The sequence below is a fragment of the Alligator sinensis genome, unplaced genomic scaffold (assembly GCF_000455745.1).
Source record: "Alligator sinensis unplaced genomic scaffold, ASM45574v1 scaffold1059_1, whole genome shotgun sequence".
Classification (NCBI taxonomy): Eukaryota; Metazoa; Chordata; order Crocodylia; family Alligatoridae; genus Alligator; species Alligator sinensis.
Window position 1 is genome coordinate 1,168,464 of NW_005842103.1, and position 19,244 is coordinate 1,187,707.

The window sequence follows — 19,244 nt, forward strand, 5'->3', positions numbered from 1 at the left end:
TGGTCAAGTTTCCTCCAAAACTTCAAGTTCACCAATCACAAAGCTTCATCGCTGCCTTGGCATGCCGATTTATTTGGGGGCGAGGACTAGGATAAAATGCACACCCTATACTACACGCTAGCATTATTACTACAAGGAGAAGTCAGAGGCTGGCATTCATTTGCATCTGCTTTGCCTGCATGGTCCTTATAAGGTTTGAAATTATGTATTTCAATGCACCGTCTTAAATGCGGGGGAGAAACGTGGATCACAATGAAGACAACCCCTATCTTGGCAAAAACACATTCAAGACTGAACACGTTTATGGCTTGAATTTGGCCCCTGCGTTTGCTCAAAACTTGGGAAAGAAGAGCTGCCCCCACGTCATATCATAATTAATAGAAATAGTTTTCAGTCCCGCAAAAGAGCTGCTGGTAGTTCTCCCCCTCACCATTTACTAAAGCTGTTTAGCTGGAGTATGAAGGTTGAGCTTCTGCAGGGGTTTGTCTCTTACCCTCCACGCTGCATATGGCACATAACATCTTAAAGCATTTACTAAATAAAGGTAGAAGTATACCTATTTTAGGATTCCCTGAGGCTGACCAAACATGAATAACTCGGTACTTTTTATAAAACAGCCTAATTTACGGTGGCATTAGCTAAAAAGTGCTACTGGAGACTTCTACACCCAGGGTCATCACATCTGACAAAGCCTAGTTCTGATCTCAAGTGCCCGTACCTTCCGGTTTCCTTATATAAATGGCAGGGTGAAATCCTGCCCCAGCGCAGTCAGTAACACAACTTCAACTGACTTCTCGATAAAACCAGGATTTTGCTCAGAATCACTTCTGATTCATGTCATAGTTAAACTCTTGCAACTAATTTCTCAATCTGCTCCTGAATTTTGTGTAGCATTTTAGGGACTTAGCTACATTACGGGAAAGCTTTGGAAATCTGGACACAGCTGAGGCTGACTGTCTGCTATGCCCAAAGTCACAAGTCTAATTAGTCTAGCTCTAGCCTTTAATTATTTGTGTATAAACAAATAGGACAACTCAGTAACTGCATCTCTGAGACCGTTCCAAGTCACTCAGCCATCCACTGAGCACTTTAATGCCACTATTTAACACTTGCTGGGTGCATCTACATGTGCATTAATGCACTTTAGTTAATGCACATTAAATCTAGTACCTCCATTGTGAGGTACTAGGAAAATGTGCATTAGCCTATCTTAATGCAATTAACTAAGAGCACGGGTATTTTTACACATGCAAGTGCCGCAGTGCCAGGCACTTTGAAAAGCACCCGGCGCTGCGACGCTCACAGTTGTATAAGCAGCGAAGCGTGCATCAGTGATGAGAAAATGGCGGCGGCACGCTCTTGATCTAAACTGCATCAAAAGCACTCCACTGCCATTTTCTGAGTGCCGATGCACATTTTGCCACTCATACAACCGCATGCAGCACAGTCCGCTCCGAAGCGGTGGATCTCCCATGCATCGCAGGACAAAAAGATACGTGTATAAATGCTCCAGAGTTTAAGTGATGCTTAATGCGCGCCAGCCTATTTTAATGTGCATTAACTAAATAAATTTTTTTCCAGTGATGCTTTAATGTGCATTAAAACAGGCTAATGCACATTAAAGTGCATGTGTAGACGCACCCTCCATTCTGAGGTCCTAGGAAAATGCGCATTGGCTTATCTCAATGTGCATTAACTAAAGAGCACAGTTTTTCACTGACACCTAATGCGCATTAACAAGACAGGACTTTTTAAAGTGACGATTTAACGTGCATTAAAATAGGCTAATGTGCATTAAAGCGCACGTGTAGACATGCCTGCTGAAGGCATCTAGGCAAGACGTACTGTACTGCTCAAAGAAAAGGACACTCCCATGGGACACACTGCACCCACCAAAACATCCTGAACCTATACAGGAGAATATTCCACTTCTCCGCACCCCACCCGAGGAAATATCTTGGTACGTTCAGTCGCACAGAAACGAGTCAAATGCACCAGGCCATAGCTTTACCTGACTGCAGTCACCCTGATTAAGGGGCTTGGTACTGAAGAACTCTAGCTCCTGGAACAGATCAATAATCCAAACTCGAGGGAGATTTCCAAAAATTCTTACTCTTGGCCTAACCCTGCTCCCAACCAACTCGGGGAAAAAACTGCAATAAGCTGCAACAGGAGCCACTGCTGTGCACTTCTGAAGCCCCCACACAGCCAGGCCAAACTCTGAGTAACTGCACGACGTCCTAAATGAAATGGAAACCCCAGAGCTCACCTAAGGAGAGGCAAGGTATTGCCTGCACTTCAGTAAATGCCACAGAGCAGTTTCCCACAAGTAAAGGGAAGGAGGGTCTCCTGAGGTCATCAGAAGGCAAAAACATATAAGAAAATGACTGATGGCTCTTCATAAGACTGGAGACTCTAAGGAACAGCACTTTAAATATACATACAAAACCTCACTACCACAGTTCTCGCATCTTCCCACGGCCGCTCTCCTCTGGGAGCCGGCACTGCTAATCACAGGCATCACGCACGGTTTCCTGTGCATGTCTTTGCTTTCGGCATGAAAATCCAGGGCTCACTTGAGATAGATCCAGTGATCCTGGCCGTTCATTTGCTCGCTGGGGCTGCAGGTGTGGGGTTTCTATTGAATGCTGTTGGGGGTGCTGGTTGTAGCTGTGTTGGTCTAAGAACATAGGCAGACAACCAAGACCCCCTCACATTTACCCAAATAAGCTTGTCTACCTATTGCATGCTGTGGCAGGGACAGGGAAGGGGAGCATGCCGAGGAGTCGAGTCCTCCGGGGGGGGGTGGGAACTGACCCCTTAAACACTGGAGCTGCACAAACTCCTTTCCAATCTCGTCAGCAGCTGCAGCCAAAACAGCAGCATGGGGATGCAGCTAATTTCAGAATGGCTCTACAAAACCCATACTAAATTAGTGCGGTTAGCGGAGATGAGAGCTGTCTAGACGTGGGGGTCCTCTCCCCAGAGATTCCCAGGCTCGCGCTCTCAGACATCCTAGAAAGCCACAACATTTTTACCATGGTGAAGCAGGAAATGCTGGAGGAACAACTTTGGCTTACGTGCCACATCTTGCCTCATCCAGTGGGCTCTTCCTGCCAGGACATGACATAGGGCCAGAATCGTATCTGCAGACAGCGGGCAGGCAAGGCCACTTGCAGAATAGTCATGAAGATGCTACTTCTAAAAAAATTAACTGATAGCCTTAGGCAACATTAACTGGCATTTTACTGTTTATCACACATATAGGGAGATAATCCACAATGACTTCATGTTTAAATTTCTTTTCCAAGTCATTTTTTAAAATACTTACAGAAATATGCACTAACTTTTACATAATTGTTAAACAACTGGCACACAACACAGAGCCAGACTTTTTAATTTTTCCCTGTGGGCATAAACTTCTATCATCTTCTGCTACATGATGACTGGGAAATCAAGCGATCAACAAAACAGTTCATTCGAAGGGGTGCCAAGTGCAAGGTTCAGTGACCTGAGCAAGATTTACAGGGGAAATATTGGTCCAGCAAAAAAATAAATAAAAGACCGGTGGAAATATTTAAAGCACAAGAGTCCGATGCTTATGCCGTCACAGTCCAAATCAGATAAGCAACCAGCAAGCCCATGGCTAACATACTGGAACAGAAACTCGTACGCTCGTTGTCCAGAGGGCAAGAGCTGCTATACAATATATTTTCTCTTTTGAACGATAAACTAATTCTTCAGCTACTCCAAAGTAGCATGTACAATAAAACAAAAGGCTCCTTATCAAACTAAGCTTGGCTTGTTCTTTTTAAAAAACTGAACTAATTATGTTCCATTTACATGAAATGAGAACAACTTTACTGATACATTTTTAAGAGAGCTCATTTTCAAAATAATTTAAGGTAAACGGTTAAAATTAATTTATTCAGAGAAAGGATAAATAAGGGTACTTATTTTAGTGGCTGATATTACACTGAGACTATTTCATTTTCCCCATTCGACTACATGCTTAGCTGATATTTTAAATGTATTGTTATATCTATAATTTTGCAGAGGGCACGAGTTTTTTCAGTGAGCCATACTTTTGAGAACTATGCTGTATTTACAATAGCATATTTTAATTATAGCACATAAATCACTTTTATTTCAACAGATTTCAGTTCAACAAAGTCTTAGAATAACGTAACCTTCTAAATCTTGTAGCCAGCACATTTTTTTTTTTAATTTCTTTTGACTGGCTTATTGGTCCATTGAAAGGAAGGAAGGACGGACAGAATAAAAGAACATTTGCTCCTTGTTCCTTTGCCAAATGAAATTAAATAAAGTATGTCAATTGGCAATAGCAGAACCATTTTTTGTTACATATTTTGTTTGGCACACTAGGTTTTTTTTCTTTTCACCTACAGTAACCTAGCCCAAAAGTATAAAGTCTGTGACATACCCAGACCTCAACTAACATTTCTGAGTGACCTACATATTCACTAGAGAGGTAACGAATGCACACACACACACTTATCTAAAACAAAGTATCCGACACACCTGAATTTGTTTTTGGGGAAGTCAACTCTGCTTCTTAGACCATTGTAAGCAATATACCAATCTGAACACGTGTAAAAACCAAACAGGTATTTAAATCCAGTAGTTGAGAAAACTTCCATTGTGGGGATTTATTTTTTTTTATATCTGCCCCCCAAGAGTTTGATATTCTTGGCACAGAGTTAACTGTAGAGAGCCACCAGGTGCAACCTGATTATACGCTATGCCACGCAAGTGGCTAATTTTCACAATAAATCCCAAACCAGCAAGTTCTCTCAACAGCAAAGAATATAAGGATTCCTAGTCTGATTTTTTAAACTAATTTATGAAGATTCTTGTCGTAAAAATGTAATGTGAAGTCAGGAACAACACAATGTAAAATCCTGAAAGTCACAGTATAAACCTGAGATTTTGGCATTTTTATCAAAATGTCCTTAATGATTACTATGTATGCGTCACTAGTCCTTATACATCTTATTTACTGTGTATGTTATTGTTTGTCCCAAACAAGGAAAATAATTAAAAAATGACAATTTTTGTCCAACAATACATTAAAACAGAAATGATTAGATATTATCAAATTAAATAGCATAAATAAAATGTATTTACATTATTTCCCATCATTAGACACCATAATAAGTAATTAAATTGTGCAACAAACTTAAAACATCCAACATCAAAAATGTGAAGCATCATTTATATCTTCACATATCACTGACCTTACAAAAAACTATTAAAATATTTAAAAATTCCCATTGTATCTATTTCAGACATAAAGAAATTGCAAAAATGTTTAAGACTATTATTAAGTCATCAATTACACAGGCACTTCACATGTAAACAATCTACAGTACAACTGAAAAAAGATTTTGGCACCAACCTAGAAGACTGGAAAACCCCCCGTGAAATCTGTCCTTTTTACTGTATACTCTTTTGTGTAATGAACTTCTGTCCAACTAAATACTGGGGCTGTTAAAAATGTATAAATTACAAGAGTGCAAGAAATCAAGAACCCAAAAGGCAGCGCTATTTGAAATGTTAAAATGGATTAAATGCGATCAGTCACTCAGATTTTCACCATCATACAGTCGCCGTATTTTGAACTGTATATTTAAACCAAACAATTGATTTAAACGCTTTACAGGAGGGCTTTTTTTTTTTTTTAAATCAACTGAAGGTAGCTAAAAAATTAAATTTTTAGATGTAACACCATGAAACATTAATGGGAAACTTGGAACTTATATTACCTGGAAAGTGAACCTGATGCTGTCAAAATCTCTTGTGCATCCACACTTTAAAAAAACCCAAAAAGAAATCAGAATACCAACATATTCAGGTAATTGTCTGCTTCACAACAAGGTTCATGTTTAACTCCAGAATAAGGCTCTGTCTAAAGTATCTGGGCAGAAATGACTTTTTGATGGCTTGGATGTTCCCAATCAGGAAGCTGAATCGCCCAGGAGCAATCCAAATCAACAGATCAAAGGTTGGTTTGTCTGGTTTCCAAAAGTCACGTTACACAGAGGAAAGATGAGACGCCTTAGATGGTGGCAGTTCAAGCAGAGCCTGAACGGTGAGACCAACTTTCACTAGACCCCTTTCTTCCAAAATATGGTGAGGCAAGCAAAGCCTTTCCTGAAAAATAAAGCAACACATGCATCATATTGCAGTCATTTGGCCCAGCTTGGGTACACAATATATTCTTACAAGACTCGAGCACTCAAATACTTCATTGCTTCTAATTAGCGTTTTGTACAGAAATCACCCCTCTTTACACTTGCACACATGTTTCTATGGCAACTTTGAGTGTGAGAAGGTATGCAGAACCTAATTATACTCTACAGAAATTCTGAGAGCTGCAGTATGAAAAATGCAAATAAAAATATAAGTAATTAGCAAATCAAGGAAAACATTTCTATAAAACTGAAGAACATTAATGCTGAAATTCTGACCCCCAAGTCTATCAGAAATCCCCTTCCCTCCATTAAATGAAGGCCTGTACTAATCTTAATTAACTAAAGATTCAGGAACAAAGGTTTCTATCTGCCTTCATAAACAGACGCAACAAAATGGGCTGGCGGGGCAGTTCTGGATTCGTGGTCACATTCCTCCATCTGACACGTGGAAGCTCTGTACAGGTCTCTGCACTGCCGGGGTGGGGAAACTTGGCAACAAAATCACCCTCCACAGAGATTCCCCTTTCCCACAGTATCAGATAAAACAAGTGCCTACCATCTAGTGTTAACTCCTCGCCCTTTTAAAAATTATTTATAAACGCGTGGGGTCGGAATCGATAGCAAAATCTTTGGGAACACGACTTCTGCAGGACCTCAGCTGATCTGGGGGGCAGATGCTGGGCAGGGCAGAAGCACAGCATCGTAACCCCAACTATGGTTCCACCTGAAACGGTGCCCTTGCTCCTTTGGGGCAGGAAGAAACAGTAACCCGTCCAACAATCATCTGGCTACTCCAAGTACAACTCTTTGGAGTTTCTCACCTCTAAACGGGAAGGAAATTTCTCTTTTAATGAGTTTCCACTGGTGGAGGGGGTAAGAGAATCAACCTGGCCAATGTGAGAGCAGTACCAAGGACCAGAGCTCTCGTAGTACAGTTAAGGGGTCACGAGCTGCTTCTGGTAGCTCTATCTGCACATCAAAAGGTGCACTGAATCTCTTATTTTAATGTAGGGTTTTTCCTAGGCAGGAAGATCTGCCATACACACTGTAATATGCTACTAAAGGTTTCTGATACCAGTGATGCCTAGCTCTTACACAGAGCATTTCATCAGGAGCTCTCAAAGCCAATTGCAATGCTCAGCACCATTTTGAAGCCCAGAGAGGTAAAATGATTTGGCAAAGCTTAGACGGCTGCTCAGAGAAAGAGGTAGGTGTAAGACCCAGGTGTCCCGAGTCCTCTATTATAACCAGCTGACTCCCCAATGGTCAGAAATCTAAACTCCTACAATGCTGCTAAACCTTGCCTGCAGTCAGTATCAACAAGCAAATTAGTCAGTCAAGTAATCTGTATACCTGGGGGACGCCCAATTTTTTGCAAGCATCCAAAAAGTTTTCAACATTTCTTCGGCACTTTGCCATGCTGAGTTTAGGCTGTAAAACAGGATGTTAGATTCTCAGTTACTTCTTTATGACAGGTTTTTTAAATTATGGTGCAAATTCTGTAACCGTTGTTGGACCAGAAACTAAGGTACAATAATCATTTCGTAAAGACCTTTAATCCAGGACAGAGTACTTGTTCTATGGGGCTGGAAAGAACATGAAAGCTGACAATGTATATCTACAACAGAGTAACGACCACTTACAACTATCTAGCGTGGAACTCCAAGAGTGTCTTCACTTCAGATATGGCCCCTACTCCAGGAAGGATGTGGACAAACTGGGTTGAAGGGCAATGGAAATGGTTGTGGGGCTGGGGGACAGGACTGGTGAGGAGACGCTGAGGGAACCGGGCTGATTTAGTCTGGAGAAGAGAAGACTGAGGGGGGATTTAAGCCTTCACCTCCCTGCAGGGGGGCTGCAAAGAGGATGGATCTGGACTGTTCTCAGTGAGGGCAGATGACAGGACAAGGAGCAATGGGCTCACACTGCAGCAAGGGAAGTTGAGGTTGGATATTAGGAAACACTTTCTCATGAGGGTGGTGAAGCACAGGAACAGGTGACCCATACAGGTGGTGAAGTCTCCATCCTTGAGGGGGTTTAAGACCCAGGTAGACAAGGCCCTGTCTGAGATGATGTAGTTGGGGCTGGTCCTGTTTTGAGCAGGGGGTTGGGACTGGATGTGACCTGAGGTCCCTTCCACCCTGAATTTTCTATCGCTCTATGACTATAAAGATATAGGTGACCTACCACTGCTGGTGATGGTACATGAATGCTGGCAACAGAACGTGGCCTTATGTGATTGGCTAAATGGCAAAGAACCACACCATCCATCAATGCCGCCCCAATGTCGTCCGGCAACATCACTTTTAACCTTGATTCAAGATTCTATTGAACGAAAAAGAAAGAAAGAAAAGAACAGAAAAACTTCTCACTATCAAGGCAATTTTAATTTAAACTAAGTTTAAAATTGCAATATTTTTATGCTAACACATTATAATTGATTGCAAATATTCCATTTTCATACAATTAACCTGTTTTTCCTTAACTTTTAATGGTGTATCTTCAAGGACATGACACTTGATCTTAGTCAAAAGGCCAAGAAGTACTAAGGGAAGGACTCAGCCAACAGCCACAATAATGCTCCTCACACAAATGTGGAGAGCCATGACATCTAACTTGCAGATGTTTTCAAAGATCATAAAAAAGATGAACTGAACACCCCATGCAAGTCCAGAATTTGCAGGTATACATGTCAGGTTGCAAAGCTGGGTCAACTGCCTCTGCAGGGACGGACACAACGGGCATGAATCACGCCCCCGTGAAAAGCAAGTGATCTATTTGCTTTGCAGAGGTCACCTCCAAAAATACGTACACACAAATGATAGGAAATGACGCAGGGATCTCTCCACATGCTGGAAAAGTTTGGGCAGTGGGGGATGTCACCCATGTGATAAGTAATAGTGTCCAACTAGGAGCTGGAGAAGTAAAAAATATAACTGAAACAGGTCATCAAAAGTCCTAAACTTCTATTGTACCTCATTGTTATTTAACAGCTGTTTAACCAAATGAGTGCTGTTTTATACAATTAACTTACAAATATGGTCGGGAGAATAAAGCCAGGGAAACAGTGACATGTTGACCTAACATGCAGGTAGGTACACTCAGTGCCAGCTTAGTGCTACGTGCCGCAATTAGTCCTACCTTCCACCCATGTTTGATGAGGCAAGTGTTCAAAGTCCAAGGTCAGGTACAAGCCAAACTACCAAACTGCTAGCCAAGATGTACTGTACTAGGGGAGCCTTCTCTCGCAATGCACTGTTTGCCCTGCATTGCTTCTGAAGACCCAAACGTGATGTGCAAACCAGCATGCTAGAGAGGCCTACCAGCCAGACACTCGTTTTCTTTCGTGCCATTTTCTCCTTGAGGAGGAGATTTGTCATATGCAAGCTCTTAGGGTGGACCTATGTTGCTGTGGGGATGGCTCTTGCACAGCCGTGATAATCTCTATCATAGAAAGGCTTCACAACAAGGGTTTTACTGGTAGGGAAGAGTAAAGGGAAGTTATGGCCCCAAGACTGAACCTATATAGCAAACTATAGCACATACATTGCGAAGCTGTCTTATTTGTTCCCTTTCTTCCCTTAAATGCTCCATTTTCCTTCTCATTGTAAATCCAGGGTCCACTGCTCCATAGTCCTGGCGCGATGTACGGCTGAAAGCTGTGAAAAATTAATAGTTATTTTTCAGCACTTGGAAAAAAACAGCCTTATGGGGAAGAGTCCATCAGTAAGGACAAATAAGAGAAAAACTCTACTGACATGTTAAGACAGCTATGTTATGTATCATAGGATGTATCACTATCATAAGATGACTCCCCTAATATATCAGCTAGCTGGGCTAGTAGTTCAGTCAAACTTGCAGAAAAAACTAGACTAGATAATTTTTCACACATGCACATTTGTGCCTAGAAACCATGCAGAGAGAGTTAATTTAGATGTGCAACTCTGCTTGGCACATATTTTGGAATATTTTAATGTGTGGTAAATTAGGACAATATGTTCAAAGCTGAATCCTTGCCCAGCCTCTCTCATTCACTTCTTACTTTGTTTTTTTAGCAGGAAAGTTTCCAGTCATACTGAACAACAGACATTTTAAATGACTTGTTCAGAATGTCATGGTTATGCTAGTTTACATTTATGGCATGCATACATTATATGAAAATAAAGTACGCTCTTAACTCACAAGTCTCGAACAATTTAAAGGAGAAGGTTTTCAAAAACTGGAATACCAATCATTTTATAATTACACCATGTTAGGAGAGAGTGTAATCGCCAAAGTGATACCATATGTGAGTGACCTTCGCTGGGTATATTCTTGTACTGAGGATCCATAAGTTAGTAATAAGGAAAGATGCATTTTTCAAGTTTGCAAAAGATAAACATGAGCCCAAAATGTGTAGAAGCAGGACAGGCTTTTCCTACTGAGTTTCTGAAAAGAAGCTCCCAGTTGCAGTCTCCTTTTTTTTTGCTGATACTATGGTAGCATTTCCCAGTGGCGTTGCATATAGTTTATATACCACACGCAATGCAGTATATGACTAAGTACAAAGTTAAGAAACAAAGTATTAATTGAAGGCGTGCCCCCTGCTTCCTAGGCTTCAGGGAAATTAGCATCTGTGCCAGCCAGCATTATCTAAAGCAATCGCCCTGCAAGGAGAGTGAGCAGCTGCTTGGCAGTGAAAGGGGCATGAGATCTGCTGAGCCAAAGAACCACGGGCAGCTCCCTACTCTACACATCTATTCAATGGAGAGCAAGTGGTCCTTGCCTCTCTGCAGTATTCCCAGGGACAAGTGTGTACTCTCATCCTTGGTCTGCACAGGACGGCTTACGTCTGAGAAGAGAAATGAATGGGGTAGCAAATTACTTTGCAACTGAGGGGCCCTTCAGTGAGAAGCTTCTCCGAGCAGCTGGCCTTGCCTCTCCCCATAGCGCTGTGTTAACTGCCTGTGAGGACTTGCTCTCCCCTTCCACTTGTCCCAGTTCATGCATCTGTTGTCCTTCCCCTCCCTGACAGCGGGGAGAGTCAGCATCTGCTCTGCCATGCGGTACTAAACAACAGCAGCTTACCTGACCTAGGTTTGAGACCAAATGGACCATGAGAGTTACTGTCTGTCCTTTCATAATCCTGTTAAAAAAAAAATATACTGTCATTTTTCCTCCAGTGTTTGAGGGAATTAAAAGAATAAAAAAATTACATCTAAAACTTCTGTTCCCATCAAGACAACACTGACCACTTTCCATGTTCAGAGTACAAAACTTCCCTTTGCTTCAATGAAAAAACAGAGTTCTAGCATCTTTCTAGCAGTATCCTAGCCTTAAATCCTAGAGGGGTGCTATAATAAGGCAGTGATGTACGTTCGCTCGCCAAAGAGAGACACTCTTCTCTAGGCAGAAAAGTGACACCAGTTTAACTGAAGTCTCTGTTTAAAGCAACTGAGATCTCTGTATGAACCTACTTCTAATTCTAAGCCAGCTGGAAATAACAGAAGTGTAACCACATACAGATTGGCATGGATTTAACTCGATTATTTGAAAAAAAAAGTTCAGCTAATTCAGTGCCATATGCATGTATGCAGATTAAGCCACAGAAAAGAATCCCTTAAAGAGCACTGTTGAGTGGACGGACCTATTTCATTACATCTGAACAAACCAAAAGAAATAGGTATTTGAAAAACCATTTAAGGGAGTAGTCTTTCCTGCCCGAGTGCAGGGGGGCTGGACCCGATGATCTTGTAAGGTCCCTTCCAGCCCCTAACATCTATGCATCTATGAACTGATGTGTATATGTCTTGCTACCAAAGCTCACCATCCAAACATGTCTCACCCCAGTTCTGGACAAAACCCACCTAGCAGGTTCAGGGATAACAATCCAGGTTATCATGAAGAAAAAGCAGTGGCAGCTTGCAGGCAGGCAGCCACTACTTCTGCCTCCCCTCTGCAGTGTCAGCACAGGCCACGGTGTGGCACGGGCCCCCTTCTGCACTTCCAGCAGGGGAAGCACGCCCAGGAGTGACTCCCCTTTTATTTCTTTATAAGACAAAGGGGATGTTCAAGTGCGGGACATGGCCCTCTCCCATCCCTAGAGCTGGAGGAGGGACACTTCAAGTCCTCCATTACCGGGGTGGCGGGGAACACCATCTGGCATATAAACTCTTTCCTGACTCCCCACTCCACGATACCTAGCTGATAGTAGATTTATGAGCGTCTGTTCTTCTCGGCAGAGGTTTGCAGTGCGACTGGCAACAAGGGAAATATCAGTCAGGCCACATGCATTTTCCTTCTTAAAAATCACCCAGGAAGCCAGGCTAAGGTGTACATCAGGCAACCAGATGCGTGGGAGATGAAACTCTGACTCAGAGGAAGACCTGGCGACACAGGATCGTGTATGGATGGACACCGTTCTAAATCACAACTGGTGTTTACAACTCTCTAAACACTGGGCCACCCGGACGCTGTCCTTTTTCAGCCCGGCAACTTTGACTTCTCTCAGCCGGAATAAGTGAGGCAGAAAACCAACCGTTTCTTTCTTGTACATCAATTAATCAAAAAGATCCAGTGATCTTCCTTTTACACAACTGATTCCTTTTTATATCTGACTTTTAAATTAAGGCATATGCATATAAGGTTTCAAATCTCTTCAAAGGAAAGCCCACTGAGTACATTTTCTGATTTGTCTGAGAGCCACCTATTTTTGTATGGTGAAAGCAAATTAGTGCACACAGAAAATGTTCCCTGAAAGAAAAAAAAAACAAACCAAAAAACACAAACTTGTACCTCAGACGATACAGGAGACTGTGGAGACACATTAGTATTATCACTGTCTTGCTAAAAAGAAATCAGAGATGAAATTATAAAAAGAAAATTATGATTTAAATAGGTAAAATATGAAGTTATGAAAATGACTGCATGCATGCATAACACAGGTAACATTTCTCTTGAATATGGCAGAGTCCAGTAGCAATTAACAGCATGCCAGTCAATCAACTATTGCATATTTTTAGCAACAATACTTTGACAAAAGGGATTTTCTTGCTGTAAAGTATTTAATTTGAATTCTTCCTAAGAAAAATACAGGTCTATATTACTTATTTTAATCTATTCAAATTTAAAATGTCATAATTAAATTACGTTTTAAATGATAAACGCTTCCCTCTTTAATCTCTTGCACTTTTAATTGTAAAAGTATTTAAATCACAAAGCCCCCACTTATCTACAAATAAATATTATTTAAACTCGTACGACACTGGAGCTAGTCGCTATCTATTTTGTTTAAAGAAGATACAGGATTTAAATCAAGTTGTATTACTGGACTGCAGTTTCTTGTGGACAACAGAAAAATTATTACATCTACTAATTCTTTCACCCCCTTAAAAGTTGAGCGACTATTGAAATGATAACTGCTATAGTAATCAAAAGCATTGCTTCACAATTTTTTATATTGTTGAAGGTAAAGTCATTATTACAGTTAGCAGCAGTCTCACTGTAAATGTTTGCAACAAGAAACCAAGTGGAAGAGAAGAGACAAAAATGAAGACAGGAAAAACAATGTTTAAAATTAATGTTAACTCTTAGCTTTTACGTTCCAGACTTGGAAATGCATTTGGGAAATGCATTTGGGATGAGCACTATGGCATGCAGACAGCCACTGTACAACAGTATAATGAGGGAGGCACAAAGAAACGGCCCTTTCTTAGAATAACCATGTCTTCTACTTTACTCAGGTGCCCGTGCGCAGTGTCTATGGCAGGTGGTATTTTATACAGATATATATCTCTCGTGTTCTAGGTAGGCTGCAAGCTCTATGGGGCAAGGACAGCCTGCCTGTGGCATTTACACCCTGCTCATCAACCTGTTCCTGGGCTGTGTCTGGGATTGCTTAGTGGCACTACAATGCAAACAAGTAATGTCTTGGTTGAAGTATTTTATACCACCGTTGTGTCTCACCTCATCATTTTCATTTCCACTTGAACTCTTTCTGGAAGACTTGTACTGCAAAACATAAACATTTTTTTTTATTATTTGTAGAAAATGCACAGGTTTTACGTGTCCCAAAAGTAATGCATGCCAGTGGGACTGCTAGATAGATGACTGACCATCATCCTGCAAATGTTTTTAAATAGTGCAGAACTTGGGACAGGGACAAGGGCTTGTGCATTCACGTCTTGACTGCTGCTGGCGCCCCTGGGGTACCACCTTTGCTCAGGTAACAGTGCTACGGCCAACCAACTTATTGTTAAAATGACTGGAAGAAATGAGGCCTTATGGCACTACACAGAATGTTTTTTAAATGTTAGTGAGAAACATTTTTACATTTATGATTGCATTGTGTGTATTTTAGAAAATATTTTTGCAGAATCTGGTCTTGGATTTTGACGCCAGCGTAGCTACTCCATCACACTATATCAAACGACTACTATAGCGGCATCCATCAGAAAGGAACTTAAACTATATGTACAATTACATGTGGAAAGCGATATTAAAACGTTGCTAACACTGCAAAGTCAGGCACTTTGCAGAATTAAGGCCATCTGTACAGCTTTAATTCAGCTCTCTTGTGCACATCCTTCATAATAATTCAGTCTTTAATTACCTAATCAAGTATTATTTTCTCCACAGAATCCTTCATTTATTTATATACTCCTTACATATTTATTGCACTCTATTCAAACACTGCTCTGAAAACAGAATTATTTTCCTTCTTGGCTTTTCCTACACTACTCCTCACCACAGTGCCTGAATGTTCATAAATATTAGTGAAATTATTTCCGCGGCACCTGTGTGAGGTGAAGGGCTATTCTATCTTCGTTTTACAGCTAGGAACTGAAGCACAAGGAGTTTGTCACAAGATCTGTTAATTCTGGGTGCTCAAGCTGAGATGCCTTGTACCAACCTGTCTCTATCTTGGTCCTGTTCATCTCAGCTTCTCATCACAGTCCCATTTTCTGTTGCTGACATGTAGGAGAGATTGATACCCACCTTGGGCATGTGGACTGCACCCATTATATGCACAGAATCACCCTCCAGAGATACACGGACATCTCTCTATTCCTGTAATGGGGGCACTTACATGCTCAGCGGGGGTAACAAGCACTCCCACATCTTAGTCAGGTAACACTAGTCTCAAGCCACACTTTGATTGTGCACGAGTGAAATAAGAGTTCTGCCCCTGCCTCTATTCCTCAGGTCTTTTGCCCCAGTCCCTGTCTCCGTGCTTAGCCAGTTTATTCCCAGAATCTCTGCCTCAGTCTCCCTCGCTTACAATGCTCCTTGCCTAGTGACACCCCCGGCTTCCCACCCCATGTCTCTCCCTTATCAGCACTCTGGTCTCCAGTCACCCCATTTCCTGTCCACACTCCCCACTGCAATCTCTTTGCCTTGGACTAAATTATGCACAATACCCTCTTCGTTCTCAAATGCAATTAACTTCAAACTTGCATAACATTTTGGAACGGCCACCTTTCCAGATAGAAGTATGATGGCTAAATTTCCTGAAGCCCTTTTCACAGTTCCGAACATCCTAATTCGCAATCCAGTCAGAAGCACAAACACCTACATTATCTCCAAAAGATGGACAAAACTAAGATCTGCTTTTGCAAAATGTAGACACTGACATCTTGTGACCACTGATACACACTGCAAACAAAATGAAGCAGTAATAGAAAATGTCTCAAATGCAAGTGTTCAGCTAGATGTTAAGAGATCAATTATGAAAATGTTTGATGTTAACATGCTGTATCGGGTAAGGCAGAGTGACACCTTATAGACTAATTAATGCAGAGAGGCATAAGCTTTCATAAGCAACAGCTTATTTCATCAGATACTATGACTTCAGGCTAACATGGCTAAGTACCTCTCTGCTGCATCAAGATATAGTAACTGCTTTAAGATGTATTATACATTTTATTTAAACTTCGTAAAAACATCACACTGAGCATAAAAACTATTTTTGCACACGTCTTGTGACTAAGTTTGGGGAAGGAGAAAGGAAAGAACCAATTAATGTTCGGGAGAATTGGGGGTTAGACTTGATCCAAGGTCTTTAGCGCACAGCCTGAGAAGACGGATTGCTTCAGAGAGAGAATATTTTCCAGCGCACTGCGTTGTCATAACCCCCTGAAAACACATCTATTCACCTACCAGGCTGAACTAAATGGAGGTTATAGCTCATAACAAGTTCAGGAAAAATGCTAGGCTGCCTTTTTTCTTCTTTTTGCAAAAAATCCACTAAGCTCCCAACTCTAAATAGCCCCAAAAAGGATAGAGGCGCAGAGTAAAGATTTTTGTTCAAGAGTAATTCAAAATATTGTTATTTTGTACGGTTAAAGGATACCCAAAGAAATACTTGCTCTTGTAAAATGCAGAAGGCAAATTTAATGTACCTGCTTGTATCATATGGCCGCGTGTTTCAAAATGAACGTACACACTTATATCTGTTGTTTGCCACCAGGAGTGCTTGGATGTTTCACTAACGCCCATTCTGAGCACCCCCTGTCGTGCACGCTGCAAGCGCGCTGCCGACCTTCTGAAAAATGAGAATCGGCACCGCTAATCAACGTGCCTCTGTACTCCTAGTGACTGAAGTGCACAGACATTTTTTGAGACATGGTGTATAGTTTAGTGATAAGTTAAGCTGAATTTTCTTCATTTTTTGTACCAGAAAAATGATCTTGTTTTGATTAAGAAAGCTAGAGTTCCGAAGTGAAAAAGGCACCAACAAAAAAGTATTTCTGATACCTTGAAATATTCCTTTCTAAGTTGTTTGCTCTTCCTCCTCTCTTCATTCTGCCAAATAACTGGTTGAGTTTCTGGCCAGTGCTGCTCATCTGTCTCATCCTTCTGATTTTCTAGAGGCTGGTTTGTTTGTTTTTTAAAATAAAAAAAAAAATACACAGTAGGCAAGTATTAGAACTGGAATGAATTGTTCTGAGTTAAAATTACGTGATGATAATAAAGCTGAACAGAAAAGCATGTTTTATTGAAAGCAGTAGTCTTTCCTGGGCTAGCCTGGCAGAATGACTTCATCACATCTCAAGTACGGGTAACCTCTGGACAACATTTCTTGCGTTTCAAAATTCTACAATAAATTCTACACGAGGAATCGGAAAAGCATAACACGTTTATCTTTTTTAAAAGTTCATATCTTTCCCAGTCATTCAGGCTGCACCTGGCTTTCACGAGTGAGCCATGTGCCATTGCCTACAATTACTATTATGAGTGTTAGTATGAGGCCTGACTAGCCTTTCATGCGCTTTCGGTGGCAGTTCCCATATGGATAAATTGGGATGTGCATAAATTTTACATATCAGGCCAACCGCCCACAACTATTCTTTAAAAGCACGCTCTTGTAATCCTTAGCGGCAATGATGTGTTTGTTCATTAGATAGCGCTAGAAAACTTCTATCTTTGCAACATACAAATTAATATGAGGAAACAAAGGAAATGATCAAAGTTTTAGTCATAAGAGATCAGTGAATGGAAGTAATTAAGAAGCACTGTCCTATTCTAGGAAGGGATGACTACACAGGCGTGTTACTGTAAAGTAAGCTAGGGGTGAGCCTGCAGCATGTCGGCTACCCCAACTGTACCTGCTTCTGTGCACGTTCTTACCCCAACGTTAAAGGAAGGTAGCTTCCCTCTCCATGAGAGTGGGATAAGATACCTTGCATTGCTATTATTATTGTTAAGATTTATAGCCCACCCTATCAGGAGGGCTCAGAATGGCTTCCGATGAATGCCAACACCCCGGAGATAAGGAACAGCCACCTCTCCAAACGACACCTCAAAACTAGGAAATTCCCCCCACCCCACTTTGCTATGACCCTTAAGAGCAAACCTTCAGCCAAACCCAACTGTGCTTTGCAATCCCGTTCGCATCAAACAGAGGTATAAAGTAACTTCTTCCCACCCCGTCTTACTCCTGTCCCATAGCCAGGGGGGATACCACCCCCCTGCTCCCTACGTGGGGAAAAAGCATGCACATACGTGATGAGTGGGGAGTACCGCCATGCTGTGACCTTACTTTGCAGGCGTAGCCATACCACAAAAGCTAAAGGAAGGTGGTTCAAAAGGAATGATTTAACTACAAGGATCGCAAAGCAACCAACTGGCTTTTCTAAACCTCGCTTCTTATTAGCACACCTGGACACCATAACAACGATCAAAACACAAATGAGGAATCAACATCTAAAAATCAAACATTCGGAGTTTGGTCTTCCAAGTTTCACACGCTTTTGATGTGTAATGGAACCACTTCTCAATTAGGCGCACACAGCGAAGACTGGAGCTCTACAAGATTCAGACTTTGTTAAACCTGAGGAAAATAACAATCTGGCAAGTCTGAGACAAGGAGACAGAAAAACACACAGTCCGTGTCTTAGCAGCATTACCAAGTTCTTAAAGACAGCGTGACTAATACCTGAAGATATGAGGATACAGAACAAACTGGAGTGCTACATAAAGAGGGACCTTAGCTTCCACCTGCAAACTGTCTGTGTGCGCACATGCTGAAAGAAATCAGAGGAAGTGACTCATCTACGCACAGGTCACTGCTGAAATGGTGATCAAGCATTAAAAATACGATTTAGTTGTATATGCACCTACTTACCTGCCAGCTGTATGGAGACAACGGAGAGTTTGCTTCATCTGCTGAGACACTTAAAAACAAAAGCCCATATAAATATGTATGATCTTGGTTTTATTAGCTGCTGTGTTATAACATTTGTAAAAAGTCAACAGCAAGAATGCCAAAATATTTTAGAGGTGTTAACTGGGCAGTTTTGTGCTTTGGGCAGCGGCAGCAGCTGTGATGTTTGCACCCCATTCGCTCCCCCCAGCCCAGTTATGTTCTTACTCTTTTACATGAAGACAGAAGTGTTTCATGCAAGGGGATAGGTTAAAGTTGGGCACAGTGTTACAAATATATAAATCCCCAGCAACACTGTGCTGACCTACTGTTCACAATTTAAAAATTGATACTCCAAAAACGAATTCCATGATTTTCTATTAGAATGTCACATTACATGTTTGCAC

General features: G+C 41.4%; 1 protein-coding gene across 2 annotated transcripts in view; it reads right to left on the reverse strand.

Moving 5' to 3' along the window:
• Positions 1-1,225: 1,225 nt before the first annotated feature.
• The window catches only part of LRCH2 (leucine rich repeats and calponin homology domain containing 2), a 42,757-nt gene continuing 24,738 nt past the window's right edge, over positions 1,226-19,244 (reverse strand). For both annotated transcript variants that reach the window (XM_025205096.1, XM_025205095.1), the window contains 9 exons: positions 18,820-18,868; positions 16,950-17,066; positions 14,160-14,204; positions 12,990-13,040; positions 11,283-11,340; positions 9,762-9,874; positions 8,403-8,540; positions 7,569-7,646; positions 1,226-6,174 (listed from right to left, as the gene is read on the reverse strand). In XM_025205096.1, coding sequence (XP_025060881.1) covers positions 6,055-6,174; positions 7,569-7,646; positions 8,403-8,540; positions 9,762-9,874; positions 11,283-11,340; positions 12,990-13,040; positions 14,160-14,204; positions 16,950-17,066; positions 18,820-18,868 — 769 coding nt within the window. In that variant the 3' untranslated portion in view covers positions 1,226-6,054. The remainder of the gene's footprint in view (positions 6,175-7,568; positions 7,647-8,402; positions 8,541-9,761; positions 9,875-11,282; positions 11,341-12,989; positions 13,041-14,159; positions 14,205-16,949; positions 17,067-18,819; positions 18,869-19,244) is intronic.